Source organism: Oratosquilla oratoria, chromosome 20, assembly GCF_046742065.1.
Source record: "Oratosquilla oratoria isolate Oo_2021 chromosome 20, ASM4674206v1, whole genome shotgun sequence".
Taxonomy (NCBI): Eukaryota; Metazoa; Arthropoda; class Malacostraca; order Stomatopoda; family Squillidae; genus Oratosquilla; species Oratosquilla oratoria.
Genome location: NC_134796.1, coordinates 67,608 through 82,076, shown reverse-complemented (window position 1 = coordinate 82,076; position 14,469 = coordinate 67,608). Strand labels below are relative to the sequence as shown.

The 14,469-nt window shown below is 38.4% G+C and overlaps 1 protein-coding gene across 1 annotated transcript; it reads right to left on the bottom strand.

Annotated features, from left to right (window-relative positions):
• Positions 1-837: 837 nt before the first annotated feature.
• LOC143036014 (serine/threonine-protein kinase Chk1-like) lies at positions 838-1,803 on the bottom strand. The gene has a single exon (XM_076203271.1). It carries the CDS (start codon positions 1,801-1,803, stop codon positions 838-840), a length of 966 nt encoding a protein of 321 aa, XP_076059386.1.
• Positions 1,804-14,469: the final 12,666 nt, after the last annotated feature.

The window sequence follows — 14,469 nt, the reverse complement described above, 5'->3', positions numbered from 1 at the left end:
GCTTCTTCTGGTTCCCCTCTACCATCATTCCTTCTTCACGAGCTACGAACTTGATAGTTCCTCCAGAAGCTACGTAGGGGACTTTTGCTCTTACAACTTCCCTTTCTCCCGTTTTTCCTTCTCCACCTTGTTCACCTCTACCCCATCTTCAGAGGTACACTTGTCGATCATCTTTGCAGAAGTCGTGGCCCAACTTGAGTTTCCATTATCTGTTGTGAGGTTCGCTTGATGATCTGGATTTGGTAAGTCATACTGTGTTTACACTAAGGCTTTTTTTCTTTTCTTTTTGGGGGAGTTAGGATTCTTTTCTCGTGGAATTCATCGTTCATTCAGTTAGATTTTTTTTTTTACTTTATAAACATGTATCAAAAGGTTTTTTCCACCTTACAGGAAATGTGACCTATTTTTTTCTACTTTGGGTTATTCTTATTCCATGTTAAAGTGAATCAGTTGTCATTCCTTTAAGCAAAAGATCCTTTTCTGTCATCTGGTACTAATCAGAACAAAACGGATCGTCTCTCGACAACCAGAATAAAGAGGTCCTCCTTTAGCTTCACCAAGATCAGTAAACTTATCATTTCAGCAAAGGATTTAAGTTTTCAATATTCCTTGATATGTTTTACAAATCAGTTTGAGGGTGGAAACTCAAATAATGAAAATAGACACTCACTGCACCAGGTATTGTGAACACAACTGCATGCAATTATAGGTTTGTGGTAATATTCATTCAGCTGAGGGAAGCCTTCTGTAGCCAAAGGCTTAAGATAATAGTATGATCCTCTCAAATGTTTAATGAGAAAGGGTTCCAGGCGATATTCGTTCAAGAGCGGGTCTTGCTCACTGTCCGCAGAGGCTTCTCCAGCCAGATAATCTTTTCAGGGGATCAGGTTCCAGGAGAAGACTCACAAGCGTTCTTGAGGTTTTGTTCAGTTTTTTCCAGGCTTCTTTCTTATATATCCCCTTGTTCTTCTCGGCCCACCTTCTGTAATTCTTATCCTTGGGGTCTGCCTTTGCCCAGGGCTTTCTTCTGGTCATCATGTTGAAGAAGATGACGCCACAAGCCCACACGTCGACAGGAGGGCCAAGGTAGCTCTTCTCGTGGCACTGTAGTACTTCCGGTGCCATGTAAGGTCTAGTGCCCACCTTTCCAGACAGTCGGGTTTCTTCGCCGTTCTTAATGAAGAGACAGGCAAGACCGAAGTCAGAGATCTTCAAGACCTTATCTTTGGTCACAAGAAGGTTGTCTGGCTTCAGATCTCTGTGAGCGACGCCTCTCGAGTGTATGTATTTGACGCCGTCCAACAGTTGTTTGAAATAAGATTTGACCTTTTTCTCACTTAGGACATTAATGTTGCTCGTCATGTTTCCTCTGGAGCAGTACTCCAGGTATAGGCACAACGTAATGACCCTCTGTTCCCAGCAAAACAGCTTGAGCACATTCGGGTGGCTCATCTGTATGTGGATCATTTCCTCCGACCTGAATCCACGTTCCGAAGGCCGGCGAGAAACGACCTTGCGAGCAATAAGCGCCTTTCTCTTTTTATTTTCGAATAAGAAAACTTTGCCAAATCCTCCTTGCCCAAGAACCCCAACTCTAGTCCAGCCTGCAGTGAATATGTAACGATTTACTGTTTCTTCGTTTTCCTTCAGGACTTTGTCGCAGTGAGTCAGGGTGGCGGGCATCGAGGCAAAGGTTGTAGTTCGGCCGAAGTCCATTCCTCTCGAAGTCGCAGTCTTTTCTTTTCGGCGGATGTTGAACTCTTGGAGGCAGCGACACAAGGCGAGAAACAGTTGGACGATCATCTTGAAGAGGTAGATTCCTACAACGACTCAAGTTCCGAGGCCCAAAGGCGATACTCGCAAAGAGTCAAGAAAATATCGCAGATATGTGGTCACTTGGTGCGCCTGGGCTGATCTTCGGAAGGACGAAGCATTTGGTAGGATCACAACATATGTATTCTCTCTCTCTCAAAGGATTACAAAGGCGGAGCATGCCGACAGGAGACCTTTTGGTCCATATCTAGGTCGGATGCGAAAAAAAATCATATTAATAATAAAACAATAAATAAAAACTATAATAATGTAAATAACAAATAAAATGCATAAATAAATGCATAGGTATAGTTAAATAATAAACAAACAGGTAAATAGTAAATAATAATAAATTGACATATAACTAATAATAAATGAAAATCAGACAGACAAATGATAAAAAAATAATAATAATAATAATGTAGAATAAATTATCTCGAATTATGACAAAAGAAACAATATAGATTTAATATATCTAGACTTTGCAAAAGCTTTTGATACAGTCCCACACGAAAGACTACTTACTAAATTAGCTTTGCATGGAATAAGTGATAGCCTATTAGGTTGGACTAGTAATTGGTTGAATGGTCGAAAACAGAGAGTTGTTTTAAATGGAAAAACTTCTGGATGGAAAAGTGTTGCAAGTGGAGTTCCTCAGGGTTCCGTTCTTGGGCCACTTCTATTCATAGTATATATAAATGATATAGACCATGGACTAAAATCTACTGTTTCCAAATTTGCTGATGATACAAAACTGTGCGGAGTGGCAAATGATCACTCAAACCAATTAGATATTCAAGAAGATTTAGATCAATTACAGCAATGGTCTGAAAAGTGGCTAATGAAATTTAACACAAGTAAATGCAAGGTAATGCACATAGGTAAAAATAACAGTAAGTACGATTACAAGTTATATGGAAATTCGTTAACAAAAGTGGATAGTGAAAAAGATCTCGGCGTAATTATCAGTAACGACCTCAAATCATCCAAGCAGTGTATTTCAGCCTCTGAGAAAGCAAATAAGATTCTAGGACTGATTTCGCGATCTTTTGATTTCAAAAGTCCATCACTCATTAACAAGCTATATAAATCGTTAGTTCGTCCACATTTGGAATATGCTGTTTCCGTATGGTCACCGAATCTCATTAAAGACATTGACAGACTGGAAAAAGTACAACGGCGAGCCACAAAACTGATTCCAAATATCAAAAATAAATCATACGAAAATCGACTAAAACACATGAATCTGTTTTCCCTAAAAAAAGCGTAGACTCAGAGGTGACTTGATACAGGTCTTTAAGATTTTAAAGGTAATTGACAACATCAAAAGTGACCAAATTTTCACATTGAATGAGAATAAGACAAGAAACAATGGTCTCAAACTGTCCGGAAATAGATTCAATTTGGAAGTAGGTAGAAACAACTTTGCCAACCGTGTAGTGAATGAATGGAATAAACTTCATGCACAGGTAGTGCAATGTAGTTCAGTTCGAAGATTTAAGAATCATTTAGATAAATACCTAAGTAAGATGCTGTAATGATTATAATTTATTCTATATTATTATTATTTTTTTTATCATTTGTCTGTCTGATTTTCATTTATTATTAGTTATATGTCAATTTATTATTATTTACTATTTACCTGTTTGTTTATTATTTAACTATACCTCTCTCTCTCTCTCTCTCTCTCTCTCTCTCTCTCTCTCTCTCTCTCTCTCTCTCTCTCTCTCTCTGGTGACGTAATTGAAAGTATGTTGGCCCCGCATACGCTCAGAAGTGGGTTCGAATCTCGCACAACTCTCCAATTCCCTGCATTGACTGTTACCTGTCCTAACAGTCCAAACACATAATAGGGCAAAGTCGACGACTTAGTCCACAGCTTCGCGCCTTCCGCCTCTCTCTCTCTTTGTTTTTTCAGTCCACTTTTGCTACATTTCTCTCTCTCTCTCTTTTACTTTCTCTTCTAAGAATTTTTTTTACCCCCGTCTCTCTTTCCACTTTTTTCTCATCCTTGTTTCGCTCTCTTTTCATGTAACCTCTCCTTTTCGCCTCATTACATTTGTATATATATTTTTTTTTCTTGACGTCCTCTTGCTTACTTTTAAGTCAGAATAAGCGTTGAACTCTTTTATCAGATAAGAATTTCACTTCAAAGTTAGAAGTTTAGCGAACATATTAACACAACTTTTTTTTTTTGTATTATTCTCCGTGTCTGTGTTATTAATTTTAATGATATATTGTTATCTTCAAAAAGTGTTGTTTTCTTATATAACTTATTACACCTGTTTTTTGTTTTTTAACCTGTGCGCTGATGACTTAAACTGAAGTGTGCTTGGTTGTGGGTTCGAATCCCGCACCTCTCTCCACTTCCCCCAGTGACCGTTACGTGCCCTAACAGACAAAGCTCACAGAGCAAAGAAGAAAGGCTTCGGCCGCAGGTAATCAGCACCCCCTGGAGTAGGTTCCTCACCTTCTTCTTCTTAATACAATAAATAGATAAATTAATAAGTCACCCTTAATACAGGTCTTTAAGATTTTAAAGGGAATTGACATCAAAAGTGACAAAATTTTTTACACTGAATGATAATCCGACAAGAAATAATGGTCTCAAACTGTCAGGGAATAGATTCATTTGGAAGTGGGTAGAAACAACTTCGCCAATCGTGTAGTTAATGAACGGAATAAACTTCCTACAGAGGCAGTGCAATGCAGCTCAGTTCGAAGCTTTAAGATTTGTTTAGATAAACACCTAAGCAAGATGCTGTAATGAATGCCATTTATTTTATATTATTTGTTTATTTGTTTGTTATCATTTCTGTTTATTATTTGCTTGATTTTCATTTATTATTAGTTATCTGTCAATTTATTATTATTTACTATTTACCTGTTTGTTTATTATTTGCGTGTGTGTGTGTGTGTGTGTGTGTGTGTGTGTGTGTGTGTGTGTGTGTGTGTGTGTGTGTGTGTGTGTGTGTGTGTGTGTGTGTGTGTGTGTGTGTGTGTGTGTGTGTGTGTGTGTGTGTGTGTGTGTGTGTGTGTGTGTGTGTGTGTGTGTGTGTGTGTGTGTGTGTGTGAGTGCGAGGGGGAGATGAAGATGAGTGAGTTAATCCTCTGAGATTGTCGTCGCCAAGCAATTTTATTCAGCTGAGGGGAACCTCGTGGTTCCAAGGACGATTTTAATCCTGTTTTTGGGCTAAAAAGTTAAATGCGTTCTGGGCTTTGCAATTGGTCGATTTTGGGCTTAAAAGAGAGGCACTATTTTGGGCTAAAATGATCTCTTTCCATGTTTCCTTGATTAGAGAGTGAATTTTCTTGGGGCTATTTTCATTCTACTATTTTCTTCTTAAATTTTCTTATTTCATTTTTCATTTTCTTGGGCTTCTTTTTTATATATTCTTATTTGATTTTTTATCAAATTTCTTCTTTTTTATTTTCTTTCTTTTATTTATTTATTTGGTCCATTGTGGGCTTGATGGAATCCTTTATTTTTTGGGCATTATTCACTGCCTCCAGGAGTTGATATCGCTCCTTGTGCGATACCAAACTGGAGGTGTCCTCCACTGAGGGACGACTGGGCTCGGCCTACAGGACTCGCGGCGCCCTCCATAGTCCCGAGTCGCCCTCGAGGACAACCTCCAGGAGCTGATGTCTTCCTGGAGGCAGGTGGAAGGAATTGGCTCTTCGGACACCGAAGAAGAGACGTCGTCCTCGTCAAATTCTTCGGTGTCGTGTGCCCAGCAAGAGTTGTCTCCCCTTAGGCAGAACTTGCAATTGGACGGGAGGAGCCTTTCATAGGTTGTCATGGGCTCTTCCTTCCTTTTCGCTAGGGGTTCTAGTACAACCTCTTCAAGGGGCTCGGGGCTTTTTGTAGTCCTTTTTGGAACAGGCGTTGGGCTTGGGCTTCTGGTTCTTCCAGGAGTCGGCCGGGGGGGAAGTCTTCTCCAGAGCGGAACCCCCGGCCGCTCCAATGTCCTTCCGTGGAGCTCTTCTTCTTGGTAGGAGACCTTGGGCAAGAGTCTTCTCCACGACTGGTCTTCAGGCCTCTTCATGGCCTTTCTCCAGCTAAGGGCGCCGTCGATCATAATTCCTGCCCCAAGTCTGGAATTCCACGGTGTCGAGGCTCAGCAGGTGTGACTCCGCTTGTCGCATCTCGTTTTGGTGCCGATGCTGATGGTCAGTCGGTCGGGCGAGCGGTACACAAAAGGCGACATTTCTTGAAGAGGGGAAGCATAAAACTCGGTAGTTGATAACTGACACGCGCGCGCACACACACACGCACACACACACACACACACACACACACACACACACACACACACACACACACACACACACACGCACGTACGCATACACACTGTAAGAGGCCGGTAGTGTACGAATGGAAATGAGCTAGGGCAGTAGAATAATTCAGACTCGACGCCTGCTCGAGGGCAATGTTATGTCTAGGTGAGGGCGACGTTTTGTCTATGTAAACACACCGACGGTGGTGACTGTTTTTATAATCGCTTATGTAATCACAACATTGTAAGCGCAGGTTACCTTCGTTTGACTAATGCTGAGATAAACAATATCGCTAGTGGCATTGTGATAGCTTTCCGGATTGGTGCAAGGTGGAGAAGGAGGAAAAAACTATTGGTGCATGAATTCAAAGTCACGCCCATAAGGAGTGACATTTACTTGAGAAGTCACCGGGGATTGGTTTAGAAAAATTAGTGACGTCAGACGAAGGTAGCTCAGCGTACGATACGGGATCTCGGGAGAGAAGAGATAGAGAAGATATAGGGAGAAGATATAGAGAGGGTGTAGAGAGAGAGGATCAGGAGACGATGTAGAGACGAGAGAAAAGAGATCCCGAGTGTAAGCTGAAGGTGAAATTACAGTGAAAGAAGAAAGAAAATTCACCACCCCTTTTATTAACCCAAAGGACGAGAGGAATAGGCATGGGGCCTAGAAAATAGTGAGACTACAGGAAAAAGAAGGCATTGGGCCTACTACTTAAGAGGAACTTGAATATTAGTGAACCTCACGTAACGAGAGGCAAGGGGCCTCGAGACGAGTGATATTACAAGTCAAATTTAAGTGACTGTGGTGACAAGGGGAGGAGAAAGTGGTGCCCAGCGGTGCGACGAACGATCTGGGTGTTAAACACCTCCGAAGAGAAGTGGCGCCTGAAGTCTACGGGAACAAGACAACCAAAATCAAGAGTGTATTACGACTACGAGAGAAATCTACAACTTCAAGTAACTGCTACGTTGGGAACAAGCATTCTTCAAGATTCTTCAAGGTGATCATCATCTACAAGGCGGTCTTCAAGGCAGAGTGTGTGATGGAGGAGGAACAACGTCGTTGAGGAATGACAAGACCGTAGAAGGACGTCAAACCAGACATTGACATCACGAAGCGACATCGCAAGCAGCCAGGCTAAAGCAAGGTATTAGTAATAAGTATGAGTACCCCTCAGAATTCTAACGTGTTGAGACACGAAATTCACACATCAAATACAAATATTCCAAAATTCACAGGAGAGTCTAACACATATGGTGTAAACAAGTTCTTAAAACCTCATTGACACTCTTATAGTTAGTAAAAACATAACAAATGAGAATCGTAAGATTGAGATTCTCAAGGAGAATATAGATCCAGAGCATGGAAGGGCGAGGTTTGTCATTAACTTCCAGCAAATGGAATCAATTAATCAATATGATGATTATAAGAAAGCATTTCTCAAGCATTTCATGTCCAAATGTGATCAGGATCCTATTAGATCATTGGTAAAAATGATTAAGGAAGTTAGGACAAGTGAAACTGACACAGAGTACTTAGCTAGATTAGATAGATGGTCAAAAGACATGAATTCTATCTTGAAAGATTCAGACTGGATAGAAAGATCTAGTGAGAAGATGAAAATCTCACAGGTAATCAAATTGATTACATTTAGCTTATTGGCAAAGAATTCTGATGACTTAACAGCAGAAAGGCTGTACAAAGATTTAAAATCAAATATCTGTTTAGGAGAAGTAGATTATCTTCTTCAAGGATACAGTGAGACCAGAACAATAAACCCATATGTAATGCCTATAAATCAACAAAGCCAATATAGGAACTCTAGAGAGTTTAAGAAAACAGAAGTAGGACATAGGCGACATGCTAGAAGTCCATCTAGGGATAGGGATACCAGAATCCTATGTTTTAATTGTAATGCTTGGGGACACAAGGCACAAGAATGTTTTTATGGGATTATTTGCAGAAATTGCAAATACGAAGGTCACAATGAGTATCAATGTAGGAACCCTCCATTCTGTATTTACCATAATAAAATCGGACACAGAACTCATGAGTGCCGAAATTTTCGGGTACCCCCAGGGCTAAGAGGAAAACCCCCAGACACAGAATAAACCATTTCAGACCTCCCCATATATATACCGATAGGCGGTATTGTGTTAAATATGGGAATGCAAGGGAGATGAAAGAAACTGACAAACTGATAATAACTGTTGGTAAAACTTCTGTAGGACCTCTCATTGCGGGTAAAGTGTTAAATAAGCCTATTCAAATTTTTATTGATACAGGGTCTGTAGTTAATGTAATTACTAGTAAAGTTTTAAACCAGTTGAACCCAGGAGTGAAAATGTTGGAACCAATCCGTTACACATTGCAAGGTGTAACTGGAAATCAGTTAAAAACATTAGGCAAGATTGAGCTAGAAGTTGCCTTATATACAAATGAACAATTGTACATCCCAGTGATAGTGGTAGAAGAGTCTGTTTTTCCAGGAGATTTATTGATAGGATTTGCAACTATGAGAAAAGAAAACATGGTAATTTGTCCTGCTGACTTAGGAATTTTAGTGAAGTCACAGTTAATCCCATTCTTAAATCAACCAGACTTAAGACCAGTGTCAGGAATCAATGAATCCTTAGATAACATTTCTATCCTAGATAGCGAGGCCGAGCGGTCCAACCCTACAGAAAGTAAAACAATTTGTGAACCCAACTCAAAAGTTCAAGAAATCCCAGAGATTACTAAATTATTAACCACAGATGCCTTGAGAATTGCAGATTGCGGATTAACAAGGTCGACATTGTTACATCCCATGTCAATTAATAAGGTTGAAGTGTGTTTGAAAGGAATCAATGTAGACTCTGAAGTAATTACAGTCCCAGAATCAGTTAAACTTAAAGGATTGAAGTGGGACTCAGGGATTTATAAGGCAAATAAGAACAGAGTAGAAGTATTAGTAATTAATACTATGAATAAAGAGATAGTTTTAAAGAAAGGTACACAAATAGGATGTATTCAGGTGTGTACTAAACCTATTAAGATTTTAAATGAGAATAGTGAGGAGATAGAATTACCAACTTCATCAATTTGTTCAGTACAAGAAGGCATAGACTTAAGAAATAGATATAAAGAATTATTACAATCAACTAATTGCCCTGAGTTGGATGAAGCTTTATTTGCTTTGCTTATGAAACATAAAAAAGCAATTGCTTTGCCGGGGGACGCCTTAGGCAAAACAACTGTTTTAAAACATCACATTAAGTTAAAACCAGGAACACAACCTATCTACATACCAGCCTACAGAGTTCCTCACTCTAAATTAGCTGTAGTAGATAAACTCATCACTGAAATGTTATCACAGGATATTATTGAACATAGTAAAAGTGAGTGGAATTTTCCGTTGATCCTAGTACCAAAGTCTGATGGGACTATGCGACCAGTTATTGATTACAGGGAACTGAATAAGCACACCATTCGTGACAGGTTACCATTACCCATTATCGGTGACATTTTGAGAAGTTTGGGAACTGAGAATAGATATTTTAGTACTATAGATATCAAATCAGCTTTTTGGCAAATAGAATTGCATGAAGATTCAAGAGAGTTCACAGTATTTTCTACTACAACAGGACATTATGAGTTCAAGAGAATGCCATTTGGGTTATGTAATAGTCCATTAACTTACATGAGATTAATGAATACTATTCTAGATGGATTGTTAGGAAACACTGCCAGTGTATTTCTAGATGACATTTTAATAGTTTCTCAGACTGCAGTGGAGCACTTTAAGAAATTAGATTTGATTTTCTCAAGACTAGGAGAAGCTGGGTTAAAAGTAAAACTTGAAAAATGTAAGTTCTTGCAAGACAGTGTCATTTACTTAGGACATAAGATAGACAGACACGGACTGAGTACAGTAAATTCAAAGGTGGACGCTGTCAAGAACTTTCCAGTTCCGACCAATGTAGACAAGGTTAGGAGCTTTTTGGGATTAACAGGATATTATAGAAAATTCATTCAAAGTTATGCTGACATTGCTAATCCACTAAGTTCTTTGTTAAGAAAGGACTCAAAGTTCATATGGGGACCTGCGCAACAGCAAGCTTTTGATAAGTTGAAAGATAAACTCACGAGTTCACCTATTTTAATTTTTCCCGACTATGAAAAAGAATTTATTCTTTGTACTGATGCGTCTGACATAGGGTTAGGAGGCATACTAATGCAAGAGAGAAATGGAACTTTAAAACCCATAGCTTACACATCCAGACTTTGTAATAGTGCGGAGAGAAACTATTCTATAACTGAAAGAGAAACTTTAGCAGTAATTTATTCTTTAGAAAGTTTTAGGGATATGATACTAGGGTATCCCATCAGAGTTTGGACTGATCACACAGCTATTCAGAACTTATTTAAGCATAAGAATCTTAGAGGCAGACTTGCTAGATGGTTTGCGATACTTCAGTGCTATGATGTTCAATTTAATTATATTCCGGGTAGAAGGAATGTAGCAGATCCACTTTCTAGAAACATTAGTCAACCAATGACTGGGACTGGGTTGATTAATTTTGTTTGTAGTATAGAAGAATTAGTAACTTTAGATGAAGAAATGCTAATAAGAGAACAGAGAGATGATGAGACATGTGATTCAATAATCAAGCATTTGATGAACCCAAGAGGAGATCCTCCAAAGCTACCAAAGGGGTATAAGATAGAGGAATTTCAATTGATTAATGGAATTTTGTATAGGAAAACATTTGTAAATGGGAAAGATATTTCTAGAGGTCAAGTAAATCAGTTGGTTATACCACAAACTCTGGTAAATGAGATATTGAAGTTACTTCATGATAGTGATTGTAGTTCACATCCTGGAAAGGATAAAACTTATAGACAGGCACAACTTAAGTACTTTTGGATAGGTATGAAGAAAACTATATATGATTATATAGAAAAATGTGTAAAATGTGTAAAGGTGAAGGGAAATACACCAAAACCTGCTCCTATACTCACTTATCCCATTCCACAGAAACCTTGGGAAAGAGTTCACATGGATACTTTGGAATTACCACTAACCGAGAACGGCTTTAAATACCTATTTGTTGCTATTGATTATTTTTCAAGATTTTGTATATTACAACCCATAATCAATAAGAAAGCTGAAACTATTGCTTCCGTAATCTATGATCAGATAATCTGTAATTTTACTACACCTAACATCCTAGTTTCAGATAATGGGACTGAATTTAATAACAAAATCTTGGAAAATCTATGTAATGTGTTCCACATCAAGAAAGTCAATATACTCGTTAACCATCCCCAAAGTAATGGAGTAGTAGAAAGGTTAAACAAAAAGATAATTATATGTCTTAGAACCCTAATAAGTCCTCATAGTGTAACTTGGGATACTTGGATTCCTTGTGTTAAGTGTACTCTGAACAATCAAATTAATGTAGCAACTGGGGATACACCTCATTTTATAATTTTTGGGGAGGACAAAACTCTGCCATATGAAATGTTGACTGCAGAGCAAAAACCCATATATAATATGGATGATTATATATCCAATAGGATAAATACTCTTCAAAGTATTCACCAAAGAGTTAGGAAACATATGCAGGTGTATTCACAAGAGATGAGGGAACAACAACACAAAATAGCTCGTAAACTAGAATTGAAAATTGGGGAATTAGTAATGGTCAAAGCAACCTCACCCAATAATAAACTTTCACTAAGGTACACTGGTCCATATAGGGTAATTGATTCTGCAGGTGGAAACAAGTTTAAACTTAAACACTTAGAATCAAGAGAAGAATTGGTAGCACATTTAGATGACATAAGGAAAATTAGCTTGCAGATCTATGAAGATGATTATAGTAATACTTTGTGCATAAATATTGATAACCCTGGAGAATATGGAGAATATTATAATGATATTTTTCAAGAGTTGAACATTAATCTTGATGTATTTTACAGATGAAAACTGCCTTATTAATAATATTAAGTTTGGTGAGTGCCATGGACTGGAATCCGATTCGTCCTGGAGCATTGGTACATCATCAAGGTAACCTAATCTTGGTTGATAAGGTGGTAAGGGTAGTTCTTGATTATAAAAATGTAACCAAAATTAAAGAAAATGTGGACTCCATTAATAAAAGTTTGCAAATATTAAAACAGAACATTTCCAGTAAAGATGTTAAGGATAGACTTGAAAACAAAATAAAGGAAATAGAGGATAAATTGCACATCATAGGTTCAAATTTCAAAAGCAATGTTAGACAAAAGAGAAGTGCAATAGTAGTGGCTTTGGGAGCTCTTGCTGGTTTGGGAATTGCCAATTTTGCCTTCCTTGCTGACTTGAAAATTTCAATAAATACATTAAAGGAGAAAGTTGGAAAAATTGATGAATTACAATCAAGCATTAAAAACATTGAAGAAATGATCTCTGATATTTCAGATAACTTAGAGAATCTCAGCTTGAAACAAAGTGAACAAGAGAGTACAATGCAAATTTTTTTGTTACTCAATACTATGCAATTGAAATTATCTGAGATGCAAGTTCAATTGGAATCTTTTGTACAGGATTTAGTTATGGCCAATTCGGGTCAAGTAACTTCTTCTCTCCTTCCAATACCTCAACTTATAAAGGTAATTAAGTCAGCAAAGAAGGATTGGAACTTTGAACCTTTCTTTGAAGAAGCTAATGTAGCATTATATTATCCATTGCTAAACTCCTACCTTAATGTTACTTCAGTTATTATTGAAATCCCGTTCTCTTCCAACCAAAGATTTAACTTATTCAAATTGAAACCCTTCCCATTGAAGGTAAATGGTTCATTTTATGAAGTAGATATTCCAATTGTAGACCCAATCAATTATATCCTTTCTGTAGACAATCTGAAGGAGAGCAGAGTCTCTAATGACAAGTTGAAGGAGTGTAGAAGATTTAATAGGAATCTTTACCTCTGTCATTCTTCCATGTTTGTGTTCCGTGAAGCTTTGAAAAATTCATGTGAAGCCTCTCTGGTTAGGAATATGTCTGTTATGAACAATTGTCATTACCAACGAATTTTGGTAGACCAGATCCCTCATTGTAACATACAAGGATCTCATTACCTGTTTTTCCCTAACAAGACAAAGGTATCAATAAATTGTCCCGGGTTGAGTCCTAAATTGGATTTGGTTGAAGGTCTTGTCTCTATTCAAGATAACTGCGAATTGCATGCAGACACTATTTCCACCATTTCTAATACCCTTAATACAATGCATTTAACCGAGGACACCTACATTTCAACCTTCAACTTCACATTGCCTGAAAACTCCCCTCCCTTGAAAATTAAGAGAAGACCATTGTCAAGATCTCCCTCAAATGATTTACCTATGCTACCACTCCTTATCATACCCTTACTTTCAGTGTTAGTGGCAGCACTGATTGCCTTTGTTGTATTCCGGAGATTGGCTCTGTCAAAGCAAATCAACCATGTAACCGCTTAATTCAATACCTTATATATATATATTGAGATGCATGTTATTCACATTTATAGGTATTATGTTTATGTATTATTACCAATTACGCAAGGGTAGATTAGCTTATTCTAGAAATATATTAGCAAGCCCTGTAAGAGGGAAATAAGAATTGGTCGGGACGACCAAGGGTAGCTGCCGAGCCCTGTAAGAGGCCGGTAGTGTACGAATGGAAATGAGCTAGGGCAGTAGAATAATTCAGACTCGACGCCTGCTCGAGGGCAATGTTATGTCTAGGTGAGGGCGACGTTTTGTCTATGTAAACACACCGACGGTGGTGACTGTTTTTATAATCGATTATGTAATCACAACATTGTAAGCGCAGGTTACCTTCGTTTGACTAATGCTGAGATAAACAATATCGCTAGTGGCATTGTGATAGCTTTCCGGATTGGTGCAAGGTGCAGAAGGAGGAAAAAAACTATTGGTGCATGAATTCAAAGTCACGCCCATAAGGAGTGACATTTACTTGAGAAGTCACCGGGGATTGGTTTAGAAAAATTAGTGACGTCAGACGAAGGTAGCTCAGCGTACGATACGGGATCTCGGGAGAGAAGAGATAGAGAAGATATAGGGAGAAGATATAGAGAGGGTGTAGAGAGAGAGGATCAGGAGACGATGTAGAGACGAGAGAAAAGAGATCCCGAGTGTAAGCTAAGGTGAAATTACAGTGAAAGAAGAAAGAAAATTCACCATCCTTTTATTAACCCAAAGGACGAGAGGAATAGGCATGGGGCCTAGAAAATAGTGAGACTACAGGAAAAAGAAGGCATTGGGCCTACTACTTAAGAGGAACTTGAATATTAGTGAACCTCACGTAACGAGAGGCAAGGGGCCTCGAGACGAGTGATATTACAA